Source organism: Chinchilla lanigera, unplaced genomic scaffold (assembly GCF_000276665.1).
Source record: "Chinchilla lanigera isolate Chin_1 unplaced genomic scaffold, ChiLan1.0 scaffold00042, whole genome shotgun sequence".
NCBI classification, from domain to species: Eukaryota; Metazoa; Chordata; class Mammalia; order Rodentia; family Chinchillidae; genus Chinchilla; species Chinchilla lanigera.
Genome location: NW_004955443.1, coordinates 10605483 through 10631404, shown reverse-complemented (window position 1 = coordinate 10631404; position 25922 = coordinate 10605483). Strand labels below are relative to the sequence as shown.

Here is a 25922-nt window from a genome sequence, read left to right as displayed (position 1 = left end):
CTTTACATATAGTACGTGCTCACTAAAAGACAGGTGTTTTAGGAAAATTTAATAAAGTACAGTTAACCCTAATATAATTCTACTTTGAAATACATTTTTTTAAAATACAGGTTTAACACATGTAAAAGAAAATCTGAAAGTGCTAACTTTCAGTGAAACTCAAATTTAAAATTTTGGAGCATTTTGTATTTTGGATTAGGGATGCTCAAGTATTAAAGCATCCACAAATTCCAAAAATCCTAAAAATCTGAAATCCGAGACACTTCTTGTCCCAAGCATTTCCAATAAGGGGTATGAGACCTGTAAAGAGTGTATACCTAAATAATCATTTCAAATGCAGAAGTGTGAGGATTAACATTCTAAAATGAGAATGTTTCATCCTATTGTCCCCTTGATTGAATGCTTTTGTTGAATTATATCACCTTAGGAATTAATGTTAGATTGCCAAACCAGTAAGTGTCCATCATCAATTGGCTTGTATAAGGTAATTGCTCTGGTATATTCTTTGTTTCAGTGAGACTGGGCTCATCGTATTTTCCTGCCAATATTTCTCAACACAGTTCAAGTGTAAACAGCAAAAGCATAAGGCTACATCATACTCATTTCTATGTTCCCGATGCTGTACCAAACCTGACACAAGAAGTCACATAGTCACATGGATAAAGAGATAAGTGATCAATGTGACTCTGCTCAGATAATTTCTCATCTCATATCTAAAATGTGTTGTTAAATCAAATTTATGCCATCTTTTTTTTTGAAACCAGGCTCAGGTTTTCTTTTAAAGACATATATAGACATACACACATACATACACACACACACACACACACACACACACACACACACACAAAACTTCTAAATGGAACAAATTTAAGAATCTAACTTAATGCTTAGACCACGTTGAGCATTCCTAGCCTGCAAATTCAAACTACAAGACGTTTTAGGCACCAATATGATGCCCCAAGCAGAAATCTGCACACAATAAAACACTGTTTCACCCTTGAAACTACTCAAAATATTGTATAACATTACCTTCTGAGTGTCTTTAAGATATATACAAAATATCAAGACTTGGATCCCATTTCCAAGATACCCAATTGTACACACCTGAATATTCCTAAATGCAAAAATGTCTGGAACCCAAAATCCAAAACACTCAGGTTTCATGTGCTTGAGGCAAGGGAAGCTCAGCCTAAGATAAAATCTTGTGAGTGCTTCCTATTCGGGCTCATTTATTGTCCACCTCGTTGGGATGTCAATCCATAAAGGAAGAGACTGAGTTCTGAGTTTCTGGTTTGTCTGTTTGTTTAGCTCTTTTGGAATAATATGTGAAACCAGAAACAGATTTGCTTGGCTCATAACGGAGAGAACAGTGAATTCTGCACAGAATTCACTCAGCATTCTAACTCAGTACTACGTCCTTGCTGGATTCCTGAAATAATATCTGTACTTAGAAGCATTTAATTTATAGATGCTCAGAAAGTATCTCTACTGCTCGACCACATCTAACATCTTAAAGGAAAAAAATCAAAATTAAGACCTATTATTTTGATAATGGAATAAAATTTTATCTAGAAAAATATCTAAGAGGAGAAGAACAGATACCTTCAAGTATTTTTTTCTCTGAAGATATTTTAGAAGCAGAAGCAGGAGCTTGATACAAAAAGTCACAGAGGAACGTGGCCTGGGCCGGCTCTTGACTTAGCCCCATATCAGAATGAACGTCATGTTGAGGGAAATCTAGAAAAATTAACAATATAATACATGTAAAATCCAATATATAAATAATTATTGCTTTATGACTATATAGGTGAGTTTTAAGCTAAAAGAAAAATGATTTCAAATTTACCACTGAATACAGAGATTTATTTTACTTTGCATAAAAGTTACAAATAAACATCAACATCATACTTATTCATGTATGAAAATCGTATTTTAATTTTGGTGGAAATGATTATGTGGGATTAACTATTTTAGTCTTCCCATTATAAGATTAAACAAACACAAAAGATATATTTTCTGAACTTTTTCTTGAAAAGATATAAAAATATTTTGGTAATTATATTTTTCTTCATTCAGACGATGCTGCTTAGTTGAGAAATAAACAGATTAGTGTTTCAGTCCTTATCGGCCTGTGTCCGAAGACAGCAGGGTAACTGCAGCACCAGGGACAAACCTGAGAATTTGTTATGGTACAGAAACTCCATCTGCAGACTCTGTCCAGCTTTCTTGGCCAACAGATAGGGGGTGCTGTGCACAGGGTCTCCGGTGGCACACATGACGTCTGCACCACTGAACAGCAAAGCCATTGTCTCCAGCACGTCTGGTTTCACTACAGCTGCACACAGAGCCTGGATGTTAACAAAAAATATACCTCTTAAAGAAAGTAAATAGGATTCTAGCTAGGAAAAAGATGGAAGTCTGACAATTCATTTAGGAGAAGGAGTCTGCATTTCTTAGGTAAAACTAAGGCAGCTTTAAATAACCATGCTCTGAGTGAGGCAGTAGGCACAAAAGGTGTGCTTGGTACGGATTTCAATTACAGCCTAAGACCTCCAACTCTCCATTCACTGTTTTACTGTGATGTTCTCCTTCCAAGCTGTCCAATCCACCATAACTGCTTTGAAAGACCCCTTTTATATGTTTGTATACTCTAATAATGGCTGATACTAAGAAAAACTCAAATCACTGTACATGCAATAATGAAGTATCCACAGAATGTCCTGCATATGAATGATGTTAATATATTTTTTCCAATCTCATCGGACACTGTAGAATTCTTCCATTATCGTTCAAGATGCATGGGGAATGTGAAATATTAGTCTAAAGTATCTTTCTTTTGGGGACAAGGAATAGGAGGAACAGTAAGCAAGGGGCAATAAAGCAACATTATTGACTTACATTATATATCATCCTTGTGCAAACTTCAAAAAAGAGACCTGAAATGTTTTTTCCCTGGAGGAAATAAGCTGCCTCTCTCTCTGTTCCATGCTGTACATTTTATGGCAGTTCTCAGACAGCACTTTATTGTCTTCCATTTGCTTCCAAACATACAGATGGAGGCATCCTGACCCCACCTAAATTTTCAGCTTCAGCTTCACTGCGTTAGCTCCTTCCAGATGAACTACACACAGACACATCACTGGTGACTCTGCCCCCGTGACACAGCCTTAGACAAAGGCAGGCGCTGTTCCCAAGAGGAACTCAAAGTAAGCATCTAAGAAGTCCCAGGATGCACTCACCATTCCTGCCTTGAGGGTCAATGGTAAGAAAGAACTTAGCTTTCCAAATCCGGCCTGGCTGAACTCCAGAACTTCCTTCACCTCAGAATTAAGAAGGCTGAACTCTTACAACTGATTTTGTAATATTTTGCCAGGGGTCTTTTGGCAAATTCTGTCTCTCCGGGTCTTAGACTGTCCTTTATGTGCAAAATACAGGTGTTGGAAAAAATAAAGCCCACTATATATTCCATTCTGATGATCTCTAGCACCTCCTCAGTTTAAGCAAAGGTTCTGTTCACCCCCTTTCTCGTCACTTTGCTTTTTTTTCACAAAACACTGCTCTTGCTACTGTGACTTAGTGGAATCTAGCTGTTTACTGTCCATCTTCCCTGCCTGACTGTAAAACAAAAGAATGATGCCTGTTAACACCATTGCATCCCTAGCACCAAAATGAGGGTTCAGTAACTGGCAAGTATATAAAGATAACAGCATAAATAATTCTTTGTGAAAATTATTCCCTGACACTAAAATGGCACTTTTAAAAAGGTCAGAGTAGGTGTATGTCCTACTAAGTCAATTTCTCTAAAATATGTAGGAGAAATGCATTTGTTAGCACTTAATCTAAACCAATGGCTTCATTCATGGAAAATGCATGATGTGACATACAGTACCTCACTTGAGCACATCAGTAATTAAGAAAGGGATTCACATTACCATCCAATGGGAGAAGGCATTGGGGGTAACATACCGCTGTATTCCTTAAGCTCACAACTGTCTTCCAAAATCTACAATTTACTCTCTATATACTTAGTTAATCTGCTTCTGGTATACAATTACACACTAAGCATAACCCTAGATTTACGATACCTTCTTATTATCTCATGAATATTGGGTATAACTGGTTGGTTAACTTAATGATTTAATTAGCCCAATGAAAATATTACTCCCCAAAATCTTAAGTATGTCACTGAAAAATCTACATCTAATTATATGGTTCCCATCCTCTTGTCCCATCTTTCTAAGACTTCTTCACCTCAGGAATCCATTTATAATGTTGCTTTAAAATTAGTTAATGACACCCTATTACTTACATTAAAGATATAAAAAGGAAAGAACATGTTTTAAGCAAACTGAACGAACAGATGAAAAAGCAAATTTTATATATATCTATTTCAAATGTGACAAAGGTCTTTTGTTCTAAAAGATTCAACACAATGCTATGTCCCTGAGAATCCTTATCCAACAAGCCTGGCCACTAAAAACATTAAAGAACTGAAAATAATGAAACAATATCATCTGAACATTAAAAAATGGGTATATAAAGGCATACATTTTCAATAAACAAATCTATATAAAAGCCTCCTAGTGAAAAAACAGAAATTTAGAAAAAGACATGGGAACATTTAACATAATTCTGTGCCTGAAAATCTTTGCCAAATGACCAAATGGGCAATGTAATAATAGAGAAATAAGACTTCACGTCAACTGTACTTAACAAGTTACAGTTTATAATAATAAACTGAATAAACTGCCAATGTTGGTGACACTGGCCACAATATAAAAAGTTACATTTTTATAAAACAGAGGAACTATTCAAAGTTTTAAAAATACTGAGGACAGGTTTGATTTAGCTGCAAACTACAGTTACAGAAGAAAAATTTATCCACTTATGGTAGTGAATACTAAAGTAACATAAGGGGAAAATCCCTGGTACAATCTCACAAAAGGATATATAAGAATTAAACAATAATTTTGTCTGACAGTATAGAACCTTTCATTTCTTATCAAGAATCTTAGCGTATGTTAAAAAGGCATTAAAGTCCATGTATATTGTTATATTTTATTGAATACCTTATTCAATTCTTCTTTGGTCAGAGAGGCCAAAAGAGTTTTTCTGAATTTTCCTTCTCTGTATTTCTGAGTAATAAAGTTTTTTCTCTTTTCTACTGGTGAGTCCATATGTAATTCTTCATCCTTTTGAAGGTTACCAGCCCAAAAATCATTTGCTCTTTTGTTTCCAATGACGATAAAAAGCTGAAACATTTTTTAAAAATCATAAAATGCACCATTTCATGAAATGTGTCTACAGAAAGCCGCCTTTCATTATAAATTAAAACATAACAGTATAAAATGTAGGAGAATACATGAAGGACAACTCTTTCAGGAAGATGAAGTGTGAAAGCAGATATATCTATTTTTAATATACAGCCTATCTGCTCTAAATAATAACAAAACATTAACTTAGAAAGAAAATGCAAGCCGCGCGAAGTAAAGTAGTCTTTACCGTGCAGTTGAAGTAGTCTTATTCTAGGAAGCTCATATTAAGATGCACCAAATCAAAACACAGCAGGTGGAATAATGCCGGCAAGATGCAGAGAGTAGAAAGGAAGAGGGAAATGGAGACGGACAGCTCGTTCAACTCAACAGCAGTTAGAGGTAGGAGAAGATGAAGAATAGTAAATTCTGTCAAATGCCTTCATCCAAATTTCTAACATGGCACCATGCTCAGTTAAAAAGAAAGTTCTCAATTTTATAAAACCTGTCAGGCCTTTATGCAGTTATTACTGTTAATGCTCCTTGTACTTTTTGTTTAAATAAGTATCTTATTTAAAGGTATCTGAGTTACTTTATCAAACAAGTTATAGCCATTTTCCTAATGTGGTGATAGCTTCACAAAAGACCATCCAAAGAAATCCTGCCGCCCACTGCATAACTCTACCCAGAACGCTATTCACCAGGACCAGTCAAACGGACTTACCTCTATGAGTTCATTGCTCCAGATGCTGGCATCCATTTTTAGACTTCTAACCTTGGAATCTTTTGGTCCCAAAGATCTATGCTGTCCTGAAGTAAATAATAATAAATAAAATTGTTAGGTTAACTTTTATACAAATTTATCTTTTAAAAAATGTGCACAGGTATATGTACACATAAAAATGTGAATAATCTCACCTTAAAACACACTGATGCCTACCTTGCTAAATGTGGATAGCACTAAGAGTAGTTTATTTTAAAAACCACAAAGAAGGTGTCATCAATCTTCTTTCTTACTATAGTGCATTGTACAAACTACACTTTTTTATTTTTTATTTTTAGGAGTGCATGTCGGCAGCATGCAGTGATCTCATTCCCAGTGGAAATGGGTACATGTACATTACACACTTCAATTCCTTTTCACTCCCTTTCCTTCCCCTCTCTGCTCCTCCCTCCCCTCTTGATCTTCCCATTTGAAAAAGATCTATTTCCCTACTTCCTATTATCTTTCATTTTTCTCTTTATTTATATTTTAGGTTTCTCACATTAGAGAAACTATCCAATATTGAAGCTTGTGTGTCTGATTTATTTCACTTAACATTATGTTCTCAAAGTACATCCATTTTTCTACAAATGCCTCATGCTTATCCTTCTTTATGGAAAAGGAGTTCTCCATTCTGTATAAATGCCACATTTTCATTCATCTATTGATAGACATATAGGTGCTTCCAAGATTTATAAATGAAAGGAAAAAAGGGCACAGAATGATACACAGCAGTGAGCGGAACCTTTCAGAGAGCTTGATGGTATGAACATGACAGACTTATGCAAGCAGCAGGATGACACAGAAACGATGCTTGAATCATCAGGCAAGAGTAAGTGAGAAGGATAAGTGAGAAGGTGAGGATCTAAGCAAAGAGAAAGGAAGGAAGCATAAGTGGAAAAGCCCAGGACCACACACAGCTGTCTCCTCTAAGGAGGCTAGAGAGAAAAAGATGGAAAACAATCTAATGCGGAAGGTGACTGCCTCATGTTTTTCATTGTTGCCCCTGGTGTTAATTAGCTGGTGATAAAAGCTATCTTGGTAGGAGAAATGTAATAGATGTGAGCTCTAGAAAAGTATGAAGGGTTCTAGGCAACTGTTGTAGCTGCACTGCTCATTGTCTTGCTGCAGCTGAGGTAGGCGCTCTTCTTCTATCAGTTGTCTCTGTACCCTGTACTAAACTCTAGTCCTGCACATAACCTACTCTGCTGAAAATACTATTTATACACTTTCAGAAGAAATGTCATGTCTTATATGTCTGTTTAATTTCCCAGAGTAGTACATATTCTAGGTGAAGTATGCGTGTGCATGCACACCCACATACACATCTGTCCATTTGTCTATCTGCACGAGAGAGACAGAAAAGAATCCTAGAACACTAAGTTCAGATGGTGGCTAACTTTCCCCAGAACCTCTAGAAGCATTCCTGTTCTGGGATCCACTTCCCTCTACCACCTTATGTAACTGTCTGAGCTCTCAAATACACTGAGAACCCAGGAAGTCAGATATTAAGATCTCAGTAAGGAAAAAAAAAAAAAAAAGAAAGAAAACTAGTCACAATACAAGTTACTTTCCTGAGTAATAATACTGTTTTGAAATATATCTTTATAAAATTCTTATTAAAGACAAGCCAGATCCATATAGGAAGTTTAGGGTTCGGAACGACATTGACGTGAAAAATATGCCCTAAGACAGCACTGCAAAGTAGACAAATCTTCATGCAAAGATGCAAGCTTGTGCAGATTGTATTTTAAAATCTAAAAATTTTAACACTTTTTTAAATCTATACATGAACCAACAGGCACAAACTATGATTGCATGCTTAAAAATCCAGTTTTACATCTGAGTCATGCATAAGAGGAGTGTAGAATTAGACAATATTTCTAAATTGATTTTAAATGTAATAAGCTCTCCCTGGTTCGACTTTTCACAACCATTAGCTAGGACACATTATGTACGATGACAATGAGCAGTCAGTGCCAGCATGCCACACAGCAGCGATGAGCATAACTTAGCACTAATTACCTGCACACTTCTTACAGATGACAACACAGAGATTGATGGACGCCCAGTCAGGGTCTGGGGCTTTACAATCTGCACAGCTCCTGTTGGACTCATTGAACCAAATCTTCTCAGCTACTTCGTAATCAGAGAGAGTTTCTGCTATCGATTGCTGCACAGCTTCAATCCAGTCTTGTTTCTCTTTTTCCGACTCGGCTGTAAAGCTGAAACAATTAACGTTTCTGCATTATCGATCTCCCTTGTAAAGGCCAATTAAGCAGTATGTTCAGTTTGCATATTCGTTTCATTCACAAATTAAGAAACAGCTGAAAAGTATGCCTGCCAGGCAGCTCTGGGTTGTCCTTTCTGTTAAAAATCATCTAATTTAACAAATCGGTTTTCTCCCCTTACACTTTCCATACTGTTTACGACTTTGTTTACAGATCTTAAACCAAAATTACCATATACATTTTTCTTACCAAGATATAAAAAACTTTCTTGTTACATCAAAAGTTTAAATAAGAGGCCCTGTTTTCTAAACAAAGCTTATATAATCATCAATAAGAGACTAGCAGAGCTTTAAGACTACTGGAATATTTAGCCAAGTAAGTATGCCATGATAGTCTTAGACTATGCTACCAAAAGCATCCACTGATTTTTTTTTCATACTTAAAAATATATATATATTTTAAATTAGAATATCCAGATGGCCTTGAGAGACTGAGAAGCCAGAAAAGTTTTAAGTGGATGCTATTTTAACATATTTGCAACTCATTTTTAGCCACATTCCTTTAAGAAAGATTTACTGATCCCACTGCTACGTACTCCATCAATGACTGTCGGGATGGTTCATCACATTGCAATTTTCTGCTCAAAAAGTTCAAATGGTTTCAAATACAATGAAAATAATAGCTGGCTAGCAACTTCCAAATAATCCATGAAAGTACACGGCTCACATATGCTTACGGAAGCACCTCACGATTCCAGCACCATCATTATAATAATAAAATCCTCAGTTGTTTCCATGAAATTATTGGTCACAGCCAGTATCTCCATTTTCAGTTAAGGCTAGAATTCAGTCTATTTACTTTTATTTACTTCTGTCTCATGGGTTTGAGGTTTTCTTGGTTCTTTTGTTTGTTTGTTTAGGAACTCTGGGGATCAAACCCAGGGCCTCTGTCATGCTAGGAAATCACTCTACCGCTAAGCTACATCCCCAGACCCAGATTCTGCAAATGTTAAAATAACATTAGTTGTTTTTTAATCAGTCATTTCCTTCTCAAAATTTGAGCCAGTCCCAGCAGCAGGGAGGCTAAAGCAGGGAAATTACCACAAGCTCAAGGCCCTCCTGGGTTACATAATTAATTCAAGGCCACATTCTGTCTTTAAAAAATAAAAGAGCCAGGATGCATTTTGACAAAATATGTGATGGACTCAGTAATATCTTGTAATCATTAGTCTTTCAAAGATCTAGAACAATTGCCTCTGTCTTACACACTACCCTAGAGGATGTTCATTATTTGTGACAAATGAATTAAAGTAGCTGAACTCAATAGAAAGTGAATTATGTCTACTCTGATACTACATTTATGGACTCATTATAGGTTATTAAAATATTAAATACTTTATCAACTTTGTCAATAATGGAACTACTGAAGAATTTTATATATTGCAAAAATATTTGGATCAATAACTTTATGTGACCCATTAGATTCCATATCCTTTTGAACCAAGTCTCTGGGGGAAGTCATATGGAACAGCTACTAGTAGGACTGGATTGTAACAGGGATAGTACCTCATTTGGCTAAAACAAGGTAGTACTACAACTTAAAGACAACATAAAATGCTTTCTGAAACTATTCCTTCTAAATATGAAGAAACTGGTCACATTTACTGATAAAAAAGTAAATATTCACCAAGTCTACCAAGAAAAAGACATATTAAGAAAAGAAAACTTGAAGTTTATAAAGTTAACTATCTTTATAGGTTGCACAGTTATTCAGTCTACTTTCATAAGGTGTTTGCATGTGCTGGCTAGTAAGTCAGACAAAGTGGAAAGAATATACGTTTACTTTCAATGTCCTGTAACAGATAAAATCACCACTAGGATTATAAAGATGGGTTGCCAAGGTTTCTTGCAATAATATAAAAAAGTTTTAAAACAAGCTTACTTGAAACTCCTATAGGGAGTGATGATTTCAAAAGACTGCTTCGCAGTTCGATCCACTTGCTTGACATTTGCTACATTCATAGGAATTACGGTAATACCAAGTCCACTCTTAAAATCCTGGTGTGGAAAAAATAGTTTTAAAAAGTATAAACAAACAACAGAGAACGCCTGGATTCTGAAGATATAATCACATTTTTTTATCTAAAACCCAGTAACTCTCATGAGTTTTACTGTACATATGTATACGGAATGCAACAGATCCAAAGAGAACACCAACTGAGATTGGTTTTTCTCAGCTTAGATAGTTACTCTCAATACTTCATAATACTGCACCATTCTAAGGTTGGCAGCTGGCTAGTAAAAATATGAGTATTCTCACATAAAAGGTAAGTTGGGTAGGCCATAAATGCTAACATACACCTTGCTTTTGAAAGTACACATTATATTCACCTTCATCTACTCTGTAAAGGAAACTAACAACTAACCCTAACCATGGGCCGAACTTTCTAGATGGCAGGGTCAGGAGACAAAATAAAATTAGCATAATTACTATCAATATGAAAAGATGGGTAAACCAAGCCTTAAGAGATTAAAATTACATGGAAGTGTAGCTAGTTGTACAATCTGTCTGATTGTTCTTTCTTGGGTTCCTGTATTAGATTGTCCCTGTTGTGCTACTTTATTTTTCTCATCACTTACTTGCACACAAAGGCGTTATTTATCAACTATATAGTTTTATCTCATATCCAATACTTTATTGCTTTTCTCTTCCATAAGAATCTTAAAAAGCTCTTCTAATGCTACTTTGATATCAAAGCTATTTGTTCAACAACTAGAGCCACTGTATACAGCTTATCTCCAACATATTAGAAACTGTCCAAAATGCTTCAAAGAGACTGCCTTCTAAAAGTATTAAAGTTTGTGAAATAGTATCTGCTCATATAGGTTTTAAAACTGACTTATCAAGTAAATAATCTCAACATTTTCCAAAATATAACATATACCTGAAAAAAGTATTATCTTTGCAAACAAGGTTAGATTAAATGTGATGTGAATACCTAAATTCAATTAAGATGAAAACAATATAGCCATACTAAAAGCAAAGGATAAAGAAAATGATTCATTTTCAGTAATGACATTCCCCAAAGACAATTCAGAAGGACTAACGGAAAGAAGCAATTCACAGCATAGGCAAAAAGTACAAGTACAATCTTCCCATCTCTCATACACCTACAAGTGGTCATGTTTCCCAGCTTTGGTCAGTATGATATAAATAAGTGCGGGTAGGGTTGGGGACAGTCAGACATGGCTTAAAAAATTAAAGCCTTTCACCCCTGTCCTTTCTATCTTTTGGAAAATGACATCTATAGACAGTGAACCCACTTTAGAACTTTAGAATCCGTGTAAGAAGCTTAAAGACCAATTATTGTGCCCTTGAGGATGTTGGAGTGTGCAAAAAATTAGAAAGACCTCAGTTTTCTGGTAGTGTTAGGTCTACATCAAGAGGTGGGTCAAAGCAATACCCTATCATGTTAGGCTCTACATTAGGTTTTTATGTTTAATACTAATATATTATTGACTAGTAAGTATAAGAAAATAACTTTATAACAACTTTTCCCCCATGGGTAATTGTATTTAGAGTTTCCATTCACAAATGCTAGAAAAGCCTTTTTTAATTTATTATTTTTTATTGTATAAGTACTTAGTTACAATACAAAAATAACTTATTTAGAAAACCAATCTTCAGTTGATTTTCTTTGACAAAAGAGAAAATGGCTCATTTTATCAGGGAATAAATGGAAGAAATAGAGAGTAGGTGATATTAAAATAAAGATGCAGAGAAATGGTGAGTGCTGTAAAATAATGCGAAAGAAGTAGTATATTTCTACTTTGTAGTTGGTCCACTGCCTGAAAAACAGGATGGAAGAAACATCAAGCTTTTCTAATTGGCCACATCCTAAGACAGCCTTTCAGGATATCAGTACAGGGCTGTACTTATTAAATTATAAAAGCAAATTCTCTTTGTCTATAGCAATACTTCTGCAAGATAATGCAACTATTGCATAAACGCCCAATGAATGTGCCTGGAAATTCAAACTCTCTTATAAATGGGGAAACAAGGAAGGAACGGCAAAATGATATATATTTAAAAAAGCTTTCTGATGGCTCCCCTTGATAAACTCTACGATAAATTAGTATATCTGGACTGCATGTCCTTCAAACAACTCTCCATAATGAGGTTTTTGACAAGAGCTGGGTATCAGACCACTCCAGATTATATTCTTCCATGAAGGCTGACCCGCAAGTACTGCATGTTACTAAGGGCAGAGGCACATAATATTCTGACCATAGGACTAGCAGATGGTGCGAATGACAACCTTTTATAGAAACTGATGAGTGTCATCAAGGTTCCTGCCTGAATAGATGGCCCCTCATTTCTACAAGCAAGTCATGCAATGACTATATCTGAAGCTCCAATTTCTGTTAAGTGAGGGCTGGCTCAACACTCCAAAGTTCTCCCAAGCAAGGCAAAGATGATTATTTTAGCCCCGAAAACTGTAACCCATTTATCAGCTGCTTGCCATGGCCATATGGTTTTGAGTAATTAGAGTATCTGCACAGTTCACCAATACAAATTGACTGTAAAATATATACAACAGTAACAAAATAAATATCAGTGCTCTCAAGAGCTATTAAATATGGAACAAGTGCATTTTCTATTGAAAATATTTTTGGTGATATTAAGTTTTTCTTTCCAGACAGTATTTATAACATATTTAGACTATTTCTCATTCTTAGATGCTCATCAAAATTATCAGAGGTGATCTCTCCCTCTCAACCTGAGATTTGATTCCAAGAATACAAAATTTACAAAAACAGTATTACACATAAGGTTCTTGTATATGGTCAACACTGAGAAACATTGAATTAGATAACAGAAGCAGTTTTAGAATTACACAGGATGAGTCAGCAATATTTAAACACTAGGACACAAACACTTCTTTGCCTTCTGTACAATATTTGAAAAATGCAATCAGAATACACAAAAACACTTGATATCACTAAGGCTACAGGCTGAAAATAACCAGGCCAAAAACACAGTGATATATTTAACTTGTATGATCCCACTTGATCAACTGATAAATCCTGTACTCCTGTTCAAAGACTAAAATCATCTTTATTGCATCCTAATATCAATTTTATAATTCTCTGAAGTTTACAAACTGCTATAAATTTGTATTTGGTTTTTAAAGTATGCTATGAGGATACTGTTATTTTTAAAGCAAAGTAGGTGTTATTGAGCACCTGGAGTGTGCCAATAATTATACTAACTTTTGTATCTGAACAAAAGTGTAAGGCAAGGTACCTGCCTTGGGGAAGCTTATGGTTTAGAGAGAATGAGAGAAAGTAGTAATACATCCAATGAAGAAAAATCCCTGACTGTAGGGTAAGCACTGGAGTCCAACCCAAAAATGAGAGGTGTGTTCACAAAAAGGCTTTCCAAAGGAGGTGACATGAACTGGTCAAAGGACAAAACCCACACCAGCTTAATGTTAAGATATCTCTCTTGATTCAGCTCACTTGTTTACAGAAGAGAGATGCAACATCTGCAGCCTCACTTTAGCGAGAATTCAATTAATGCAATTAAACGTGCTTAGAAGAATGTCTGGAACATACCAAGTGCCACACAGGTCTAGTTAACTATTGTTCTTATTTTTATTTTCTATGTCTTGAATTTGAAACTAACTGAATGCATTATTTACTAAAAAGTTAATTACAAGAAAATACATGTTCAAAAATAACTAGCTGACATAAATACATTGTAGAAATGGAATGAAATGTAAATGTTAAATGTTCAGGAAAATTAAAAATAAATTACCCATTAACTACAATCTGATTGTGAGTTCTATTTTCATCCTGAAAAAATAAGCACGAGCCAAGGATGAACCAACCTTTCAACCTTTAAAATGCTACAAACTGGATGGAAAAAAATGTAATGAAGAAATTCAGTGGGTAGAATTATAATTGTTATATAAAGTAAACAGCCAAAGATACATTGCAAAATAAGCAATATTTTACACTCAGTGCTCTGCAAAGGATATGGGATCTCAGGAAGCATGAATTCCGCCACTAGCAATAACTCCCACACGGATCACAGCAGAGCTGGACCTGCGGCTGAGGTAATGACCAAGGCAGCACTGAGAGTTAGTCCTGGGGAATCTTGGCTGAACCACTTACTGGCTATACTACCATCAGCAAGTTATTTAGTTGATCTAGACCTCAATCCCCCCATTTTTGAAAAATACAGTATCTACCTTATACAGCATTATTATAAAAAAATTGAAGCAACATGAATTAAGGTTTCATACATCCTGGCCAACTTTTCACGTGAAAGTCCTAAACACAGAATTTATCTTCAAACAAAAAGATTTTTCATTTTATTTATAATGACAGGAAGTATTCACAACAACGATTCCATACTATTCAGACAGGAATAACATTAAATATCTACCAGGATACTGAAATTAGTTATTTATACAAATCTGCAGCAATGCACTGTGGCTGAAACTCCACAGTGAAAGCAAAATGATAGCTTGATTCCCAAAGAGAAAAATTCAGCAAGAGTTTATTAACCCCAAATCTGTTGAAACTTCAAACCTATTTTTAGAAATCCTGGATGCTAGGTTTCCCTGCCAGGAATTTAAGAACTTGGTGCTTAAACATTTGTTGAAAACAGATGTGGCATTGTATGACATTGGCACCAGACTTCCTGGGAAACGCCAGATGCACAGTTTGGCCAGATACAGAACCCAGAGGATGGGAGGCCACCACCTACATCCTGTAGCTTCTTTCGGTGCCACAGAACCCAGAGCCCTCCGAGGCATATTTAAATTCTATTAGAGATTCATTTCCATGCCAGAACACCAGGGGATATTATGTTGGGGGAGAAGGGAGGAATAAGGCTCTTGTTATAGTCTGATTTGAAAATGCTTAATCAAGTGAATTTATGTAGTTAAAACTCATTGCCACAATTATCATCAAATGGTTACCCAAACCCATCAAGCAAGACATCTGGTTATAATGAATTTGCTAATATTAACATGATATTTAAAAAACTCATCAGAAAAAGATGAGAGACTGACTGTCAGGGAAACATAACAAATGGAAAACAAAGCCAATTCCCTTAAATTGCCTCATGTCCATTTGCAGATACTCCATCCAATTAGCAATACTGTGCATATAAATATATAGATATAGATATAACTATATAGATACTCATATGTTTCAAAATGTTTAATTTATTAGCTTGTTAAAATTTTTTTTAAAATACTGGCTTATATACTACTTCTAGAGCAAGATAAATAAAGAAAATAAAAATTGTTCCTTTATTTTTTTTTTTTTGGTATGTATGTATGTAATTATTTATTGAGACAGGGTCTTACTATGTAGTTCACGCTGGCCTTGAACTCACTTTGTAGCCCAGGCTGGCCTCAAACTTGCGGCAATCCTCCTGCCTCAGCCTCCAGAGTGTTGGGATTACTAGCGTGTGCCACATTACACAACAAAAAATGTATAAGCTTTGCACTGATTTAAAAAGTTTAATTATATAAGCAAAACCATACCGAAGATTAAATGAAAATTAAAAGTAGCTCAGAAAAACAATGGCAGTAAATACAATATAAAGACTCATATATTAATTATATAAACAGCTTAAAGAAACTAGCAAGAAAGACAATACAATCGCAGTGTATAAACAAAGATATGAGATCATTTGGAGCTGAAAAAGTCATAATTTTAAGAGAAAATAGCTTTTGTAAAAAGGCAAACTCTTAAGACAAGATGGTATCTGTAAACAATCACTAATTCAAGTTTATTATAGATTTTTGCAATGTTAGGTTCTTGCCTGGATCTCCTGAGGAAGCAACAGTAAATAAAATATTATTACTATTAATTTGGGAAAATAAACATTATAATTCTAATATTTTTAAGGTTAAACTGTAGCTGACACCTATTCAGCACTTTGAACATAATTCTTTAGGAAAGGACCACGGCAAATCTTGTCAAAAAAGAAAATTCAAAATAGAAGACAGGGTTACATGCAAGACTACCAGAAATCTCATGTTTACCACTCCATCACTCCTATCAGAAAGTGAAACATTTGCTCCTAGCTCCCACAATAGCACCTAGGAAGGAGGAGGTCTCTGCTTAGTACTTGCTAAGTATGCTAAGGAAATGTGGTGACTGTAGTGTGACTTATACAAACTCAATTATACCACTCATTTTATACAGAGCTGAGTAACATGCAAAAAATCATAACACATTTCAAGTATATAAAATATAAGAAGAGATAAAAAGAAGAAAGTGTTATAAGATTAAAATGGCGTGGGGCTGACAGATGGTGCTAATATATAAGGAATGACAATTTATGTGAATAAAGGCAACACAATGTTTTCCAAGAGGTAATGAAGTAAAGAATTTTACTTCAGTTTTGATTATGCCACTTTCCTCTATGATACGTTTTTAGTCATCTCTTTATAGCTGTATTCTACTTCTCCTTAAAGCCTATATGGAAAAAGAAAAAAAAATACCTAAGGCAATAGCCAATAAAACATACATAACATATTTCCTCTATGCAGCCCAAAAGCTACTTCAGGCTTTAGTCCTTTCAAGGTCTAATGTATGAACAGGAATATATAACTTTTTTTTGGTAAGAAATTGACTGTGTTTGTATAACTTTTATTTGGTGGAACAGGAATATACAGGTGAATTTTTGAACTGGGAAACTAGGAAAACCAAACGTCCATGCTAAATCCATGTTGACATGTACTATTCAGAGTTAAGAACAGCCAGTGAACCATCAATGAGAACACACAGACAGGCCAACTCCCTAGTATCCTCATGCCATTTTGCTTTAAAAAGAGAGATTTCAAAACACATAAAAGCACTGACTACAATGATGTCTTAGTGCTTATTTTAACTGAGAAAATGCACATTCTTGATTCAGAGTAAGAGACAAATTCAAGAAGAGGGAAAATAATTACTCAAAATATATTTGCAGGGGTGCTCGAGACACTAAGGGCACTTATTGGGAAAGGTAAGAAGCTCTAGGAGAGCTAAATAATCCTCAAACATGAACTTCTAGACACACACACTGAGGTAAAGGAATGTATGGGAAATAACGAACAATATCTCTATTTGATTTCAAACACTTTTCTTTACTGAGGACTTGCCAGTGGAGTTTAAAAACTCTCTCAAATAAGGCTTACTTTTATAACAAGCATCTATATTAAGAAAAAGAAATTAAATTGTTAAGGGAGGATTTATGGGCTGAAAAATGAAAATCTTATACAAGAATAATGAGATTTTTTTAGCAGAAAAGCAGTAACTATATATGTATTTGAAACTACACACATCTTCAAAATTCAAAATGTATTACCATTAATAATGACTCTCTTAATCTTCTACATAAACATTCTTCTGTACCTAAATGTTTCAAAATATTTCATCAGGAAAAATAGATATTTCTAAATTGAGGTTAATTCCCAAAAAAGAGTTATAGCAATCCCAAAATATAAAGGAGAGAAATACTGATACTAATGTTGCTGAAGGCTATTTTTATGTATTTTCCAACTCAAAAAACATCTTGTTCCCTTAGTTGGATGTCCATCATTTTGGAAAGAGAAAACCAATTAGAACAGAGTCTCACATGGGTGGTTTTGGAATTCCCTATCATTGAATCACCTGGGTATTTATTTATGAATCCAAATTCCACCATCCTTTTCTCCAATATTCTGAATCAAATGGTCTAAACTAGACCTACAAATCTGAAATTTCAACATGTGATGCAAGTAATGGCCTAAGAATAATACCCCACTTCCCTTCTTTATATCATGCCATTTTAGAAAATGAATTTAACTACCTGAGCCAATTAGTAATGGACCAAAAACAAAAACCCGTAACTGCATTCTCCCAGTACCACCCTCTTGGGGTAAATGAGCTACCTCTCTCACGACTCTTCAGCACATGCTACATGGGTTGCCCTTCCAACCACATCCACTGCCTGTCTATTCCTCTGAAGTGATAAAGTAAATTAATATGTATACATTAAAGGAAAGAAAACTGAAGTTAATTTGTTTCTACACTGGAGTGGTATAGGTCAATCTCCTTATATTTTTAATTCTCTTCATATTACTAAGTTATGTGGGTAATAAATTCACTGTTTTAAAGTAATAAAGATAATTAAACTTTGCTGCATTAAATTAGATGCAAAACAAATTAAGATACTGAAGTTCAAATCTTAATACTACATTTTTATGACGAGTAGCTTATTTTCCATCGCCTTTGAAATATACATGCATATGTGCTCATAAAATTTGTAGAAGCTGCATCAAAATATTGTACTATCATTTAGTCGTTTTCCTAAAACACTGGTTGATGCTCACAATGGCATAAAGTTCTCTGCATTCAGGGAAAGACTCCTTCCTCAGGTAGCACGCCATCACCCACTTTAGATAACCTGCTTCGCTGTGTGAGATAGCCAAGGAGCAACCCTCCTCTGGAGAACAGGGCACATACCACAGCGTAAAAAGGAAGACACTGGAGTGGCCTGAGCAGGGACAGCCTTCCTTAACTTACCCACTCGGTCTCCAACCCGCTAGTGAGTAAGACTTTACGACTTAACCTGAAATTCTTCAAGATGTGACCCTCATATTAAATGATGTCATCAATAAAACAAAATTAGCGCATCTTTAAAAACTAGTTTCCACTTCTCAAAGGTACATATATAAGCAGGGTAATATTAGGAAAAAGACTTAAATAATACGGAGGGGCCCAGCCTTAATACTTTAATTTTTAAAGAGAACATATTCATTCCTCGTGTAAATAAATGTTTCGAGTTCCTAGACTTCTTAGATGCTCCTTTTTTTGTGTCTCTCTGTAACCCCTCCACAATTTAATACAGTACTCCTCATCCATCGCTGGGCCTGTCTTGCTTTACTTCCCGAAGGTTAGACTTGTGTCCCCTTCTTCAAAACACAGCAATTTTAGCGGGCCAACATGACATACAGAGTGTACTGAAAGCACGTCCTGAAGTTTCTAGATAATTTTTTCATAAAAAGAATTCTAGAGCCATTTCTGGATGGTTAAAAAACAGAAAATTTCTTTTCAATTTAAGCTTTACAATGACAGTTTGGTATGCTGGTTAGAAAGCCAGGCTTAGAGTTATAAATTTCTGGGTTTAAGTTAAATTCTGCATGAGTAGGTGTAATCCCTGTAGAAATTACTCAATTCTCATTTTTCTCATCTATAAAGTACAGATGAGATTATGTACTTCCTATATTTGTAAGGAAGATTAAAAAGGAATATTTACAAGTCAATTAGCGTGCTATCTGTACTCAACAAATGGCATCATTATTATGCTTTTCAAACTAATTACTAATTATAAATCAGTAATGTCAGGTGTTTTTTCCTAATCAAAAATGTTACTAAAACTTTGAAAATGTCTATGTTACTCTGATAGAATAAGATAAACTCAGACAATCTTGCTAAAGTGAACAATGGAACTAATAAAGTGAAGTCCATCCAGTCTGTGCAAGTAAAAAACAACACCTCCACTGGGCAGAGCAACTTCCACACCAACACACGCAAACTACGCATTCTTCACCTCCATTCCAGGAAGAAAAGTTTTAATCACCTAACTTTACAGAATGAAAATCTTCATATTCAATTCATACACATTATTAAGCTGTACATCACTATTCTTCTTGAGGAATATGCTAACTATCCAAGCTATTAGTATGCTGACAGTGCTCAATGAAGCCTTCCACAATTAACTGGCTAAGAAATCTTACCCCCAAAAAATTAATGAGTAAGTTCACACCAAAGTTCAGAGGATGCCTTAGATAAAGAGCTATACAGTGCTGTTAATGTTCTTAACTACTGCTTGTTTAGAATTAGAATCTTTTTTTGTTATGAAAATAGCATTTATTCTTCACCATACCATAACTTACTATAATGTATAATAAAATGAGGGCTCCCCTTAGATCAGATATCCCAAGGACACTGATGAATGCCACCAATAATTACTAAGCACCTAACATATCCTAGGCTGAAAGATTAAAAAATAAGAAGGTATACCCAAAAGGAGAAGAGCAAGAATTTTCATTTACATATTAAAGATCAGAAACATTAGAGAAAAGGAAGTATAGAGAATGAAATAACACTTAACACGTTATTTCACCATGATTCTCTTCAAAAATATTTAAATTCTCTATTGAGTATTTTCATATAAACCAAATTTAAAACCTGAACAATTCAAATCTATTTTATTTATTTATATGTGATGTGTGCACAGGTAAGTTTATGATATTTGGTGATATATACATATATATATATATATGTCCACTTATTTATGTTTCCCAGAACCAATATATTTACAAAAAAAGAAAAAAGTATCAATAATACCTTGTAAACTCAAGAAATTATGTTACCTGTCTAAAGTCTAAAGTTTTCTATTATAAACATAAAAGCAGCACACCAGGTGCAGAACTGGACCTATTTCATCAACAAGTGTAATGGTGAATTGGCTCTTATTTATTCTCTCATGTAGTTTTATTTTACTTCAACTAAGAAATACATTTCAAAAATTATGTTCAGGGCCGGGCGTGGTGGCGCACACCTGTAATCCCAGCACTCGGGAGGCTGAGGCAGGAGGAGCATTGCAAATTCGAGACCAGCCTGGGCTACAAAGTGAGTTCAAGGCCATTCTGAACTGCATAGTGAAACCCTGTCTCAAAAAGACAAAACAAACAAGTTATGTTCAGCAATGCTCTTTCCTCATCACCTTAAAAGGTGATGCCCAGTCTCAAAATGGATATAGATACTTCTCTGAAACAAAAAATTCAATCACTCTTTTCTCTGGTGTATTTAGTGGACAACTCAATACAAAACAAGACCCTGTTAATAAAAACTCCAAAAACTCAAAACAAAACACAGTTGCTATAATCAAAACCAGCAATTTACAATTAATGTAGTAAGACTCACCTGCTCATTCTTGCAAAGCCACACACTGCTTCCCTTTAATACAGTAAAAATTTTGGCTTTGTACCCTCTCAGTTCAAGATACCCACATTTCTCAGGGGCAACAGCGGCTTGCGACTGAGAAGTAAGGGACTGTGACTTCAGTGCACTTAACAGTGTGCTGATCCAGTCATTCCTCTCCTCTGAAAACACAAGAAAGCACGTAAATCTACACAGAAGTTGTACAGACACAGAAACACAAACAAGGAATGTGTTTTCCTTCAAACAGGTAATTCACAAATAATCTCTCACAACTACAATCGAAACGCTGTGGTAGCCAGAGCCAACGACCCTGCTCCTTAAGGGGAAAGAACACTACTCAGCTGTTCCAGAACGCATGCCATTGGCTTCTGCTGGGAGTTTATTAGAAATGCCAAGCCTAAGACCCCACTGCATACCTCATAAATCAGAATCTGCATTATAAAATCAACTCTAGGTGAACTGCGTTCTTGTGAAGTCTGAGAAACACTTATATGGGTGACTCATGACATGTGATTTTCTCTTTTAACAGAAGAAAGTAATATTAATACCCAATAATTAATAGTATATACGTGACAATTTAGTCACTCAAATACCCAGAAAATCTTTCACTGTAAGCCTGCCTTGATATTCAATCTCCCTTCCCATCCTCAACAGTAATAAAAGCATCTCAACTGGCAAATTAAAACTTGGTACTCCCAACTCCCTTCACAAAAGCTGAGTGACCTTCAACTACATACAACACACTGTGTCAGGGGCATACCAATGCTGTTTCTCCCCAGAGAGCAATCAAAGCTGTAAGGCAAGTTAGATTTGAACACAGAATAGTATAAATGTCATACAAATGGAATCAAATAATATATGAGTCAATTCAGTTGAGCTAAGTGATTTGCTGAAGGTCATTTAGCAAGTTAATATTAAAATCTGTTTTAACTCTCACTCAGCTTTTTTTTGTTATCACGAAGTAAAAGAAATAATTTTAGTCCTTAACCAAGAGGATGACAGGCAATTCAAAAGATAAAACCAGAGCTTGGGAGAGGGAGGAACAGAGTAGAATTTTGAGCAAGGCCAACACAAAAACAAATGAAAGAGGAACCAACATCTGTTCAGCAACCATCTTAAAGTAAATACATTTGTAATTTTGAACTCACAAAGGAAATACTGGGAAATGTGCTTACAGAATCTTCACTGCCTGTTTAAGGAATTCCATTCTTATTACAGAGGCAGAGGAAGTACATTTCAAGATTATTAGCAAGGGAGTGATGGGTTCAGGATAATTAGGATGATGACAGGTGGGCCAAACTGCAAGTTTAGAGTTCAGAAATAAGACTTAAAGTAAAAAGAAAATGCAAACAAAAGAACATATTAAGCGTATAGATGCCAAGGGGAATGAAAACTACCTAGCTAAGGTTCTAACAACAATGATGGATGTTCATTACAAAATAAATTACTCAGAATAAAAGGTAGCTTAGTGTTATGAGCAATCCAGACAAAAAAGGTGGGATGATTCAATTAATCAAAAGAACCATCTCTGGTGTACAGTGCCGTGCACAAGGATCTGTGCAGAATGACAGCAACACGCGAACAAAGGAAGACCTGTGGGCATAGGCCAGGGTTCAACGGAAAAGGGGAGAATGGGACATGCCTTGAGGTATCACTGTACCAATGATGTGGGAAAATGAGCCACTAAAACAAATGGAGAAGGAATTATTAAGGCAAAGGAAGGGGGCTGGGGATTTAGCTCAGCGGCACAGCGCCTGCCTGACAAGCACAAGGTCATAAGTTCGGTTCCTGGTACCAGGAAAAAACCAGAAAGAAAAACAAAAAACGGGGGGCAAAGGAAAAATACACCCAAATAAAACAAGGAAAATAGGAAAGGGTTATCAAGGCAAAAAGAAAAATAAAACATACTGAATCCATGCAGGAAGAATTTTTATGGAAAGAGTATGTAGGACCTATGCTTAGAAAATGTGACAGTTTCTCAAGTCCTTCTATGACAGGTCTCCCCAGAGCAACAGTGTGGTACACTGAAATACATCTCCATATTAGACACGGTCACCTTCCAACATGAATCTAAAATTATTTTAGGAGTCTTAATTTTAAATTATTTTTCTTCTTGTTCACTTTGAAAAGTACTAAAAACTGGCTTTGTCAGTGATCAAAGTATTTATTAAAAACTTATTCAACACTGCTGTTTTGTGGCTGTTACATAACCCACAAGAATTGGTGCTTATTTCTACATATTGGGAAGAAATATTTATCAAACGTCCCCTTCGCTGTTCTGTATCTTAAACTGAAACATGCTGAAGTACCCAGACAGCTAACACACTGACAGTAATCATCAACTTCTCTACAATTTTATATACACACAGAGGTAGATTGTACTATGATAGCATCTTCCATTTTTAGTTAACATTTAACTTGGTTATAACTTGTGACCATTAGTTTCACACAAGATATTCCCACCAAATAAATGTATATAATGCTTTCTTTTTGTGTAAATCTACATAAATTAGCCTGAAATGTAGATCATAATTTAATGAACTAAGCCATAGTGCTTGAGGCTTTTAGTCGCTGTTAGCAAATATCTCAACTTCTCAGGAATTAATTTGAAAGTGGCAACTGCTTTTTGGGGATTATATATCTTATAGCAGCACCAAAACACGTGGCTCCCTAGAATTATTTATCTCTGGGGGCCTGTGTTACTAACAGGAACTAAACAATGAAAAAGAGTAAGAAGAACAGAAAAAGTAATGGTAATATTCTGATTATTCCTAATTACCTCAAAGGAGAAAAATGATGAATAGATGATTCAAACACAACAGACTGCGAGTATCATTTGTCTTTGGCTGTACAACCACAGACATGGGGGAATACACACTGATAACTTAGAATATTCTAAACCAAATTATAATTTCCTGTTAGGTAAGTGCCTTGGGCAAAGCTAGACAGCAAAGAGACCACAGCCAGATTACGGAGGGTGTTGGGATATAAGTACTTTAGTCTCAGTACAGGTAAGACAATGCAATCTTGGAAGTAAACAGGTATGATCTGACTTTCTTGTTGACTGCCTGCTCTCACAACTGAACTGACAATCTGACCACAGTTGAACAAGAGAGGTGACAAACACAATCCCAAAAGAGGCAGTGACTTGCAGCAGAGTGGTAGCAATGAAAGTGTTGAGAGTTTGTCGATATCCAGACATATGTTCAAGGTCAAACTGACAGGATTTGCTAATGAACTGGAGGTGAGACATGAAAGAAAAGAGTTAAAAAAGAAATTGCAGTTCATTGCCTAAAAATCTGGGTCTTCCATTTATGGCGATGATGAAGATACAGAAGGTTTGGTGGAAAGAGTAGAACCTGGAATTTGGAATTTGAGAAGCTATTAATATCCATGTTGAGTTGAATGCACATATAAGATTCTGGAATAAAGGACAGGGCCAGAGGTGGAGATGCATATTTGAGATCAGCCAACTTAAACCCATGCAATCTTTTTCAAAGCAAGACTTGGAGGCCCTAAAATACAATATTTTAAAAGAAAGTTAAAATCGTAGCAAGTTCCTAAAATGTGTCAGAAACTTTCAGAATGCCATGAAGAATTCTACAAAATAGAAAGTTGTCAAACAATCTATAATGCAATGAAGAAACAAAAGGAATGGAAAATATGTTATGTTCTGCTTCTAAAAACACTGAAGATCTCAAAAGAGGATAAAAATATTTGCCCAGAACAACTAAGAAAAACTTACGTTCCTTATACCAAGAGTACTTACAGGGGAAGAAAAAAGACAAAACAAAACATGCAACTTTCCAGTATCGGTATCAAAACTAAAACTCGAGGGCTGTATGACGTGGTTTAAACAGAGTTAGGAGAACGGCATGCTTGCTTGTTTCTCAGGGGTCTAGACTGTGCTAACATGGGCAGAAACATACTGTCTCTACACATGTGATCACAGATGCTGCAGAGAAACTGACTGAAGAGATCATTAGTTGTTGTGACTCTCACCCCAATTTCACTGGTTTGCTCAAGAACAAGAGGAATCTGACTAAATTTTCTACTTAAAGAAGAGCATATTTAATTTTTTAAATGTTATTATTTCACTTTTAGCTAAAAGAATAACAATATTTTATTAGGAAACTTGGAGAAACAGAAGTCTCAGAAAATCCGCAGGGAAAAGATGCCAAATTATAATATTGTTTTAGCCAAGCCAGCAGGTAATGAACAGTTTAGAAATAGTGACACTGATTTCAGAGAAGACAAGGGTAGCTGTTGTATATAGGTCTTCAGAACCTCTTCACCAAAAATTAAGAATGTATCTCTGTTAAGATGTCAAACTTCTCCACTTTCTGTGCTAAACTCTGATTCTGCATCTTCATAGATGGAAGCAAACTTTAATTAAGCCTAAAGCTCATTAAGTAAAATTTTTCATTTCCCAGTTCCTACAAAATAATCTACCACTTGTACATGTGAGAAGAAGAAAGATCATTTAATGAACACATTTAGGCTCCATACTAAAGATACAGACACACATACACCACTTATATATAAATATATATACACATGCTTGAACATACAGCTCTTTTAAAAAGATGAATTCTTACTATGTAAAAATAACTTCCAATCAAACTTATTCAGCAATTCCATGGGGATACAGTCCATTTTTACTTAAGCACTG

The 25922-nt window shown here is 35.3% G+C and overlaps 1 protein-coding gene across 5 annotated transcripts in view; it reads right to left on the bottom strand.

Moving 5' to 3' along the window:
• Arap2 (ArfGAP with RhoGAP domain, ankyrin repeat and PH domain 2) overlaps window positions 1-25922 on the bottom strand; it is a 181567-nt gene that overhangs the window by 87925 nt on the left and 67720 nt on the right. For all 5 annotated transcript variants that reach the window (XM_005392016.2, XM_005392019.2, XM_005392018.2 and 2 more), the window contains exons 9-15: window positions 21233-21411; window positions 10191-10306; window positions 8044-8243; window positions 5980-6065; window positions 5073-5255; window positions 2177-2351; window positions 1606-1740 (exon numbers count right to left, since the gene is read on the bottom strand). In XM_005392016.2, coding sequence (XP_005392073.1) covers window positions 1606-1740; window positions 2177-2351; window positions 5073-5255; window positions 5980-6065; window positions 8044-8243; window positions 10191-10306; window positions 21233-21411 — 1074 coding nt within the window. The remainder of the gene's footprint in view (window positions 1-1605; window positions 1741-2176; window positions 2352-5072; window positions 5256-5979; window positions 6066-8043; window positions 8244-10190; window positions 10307-21232; window positions 21412-25922) is intronic.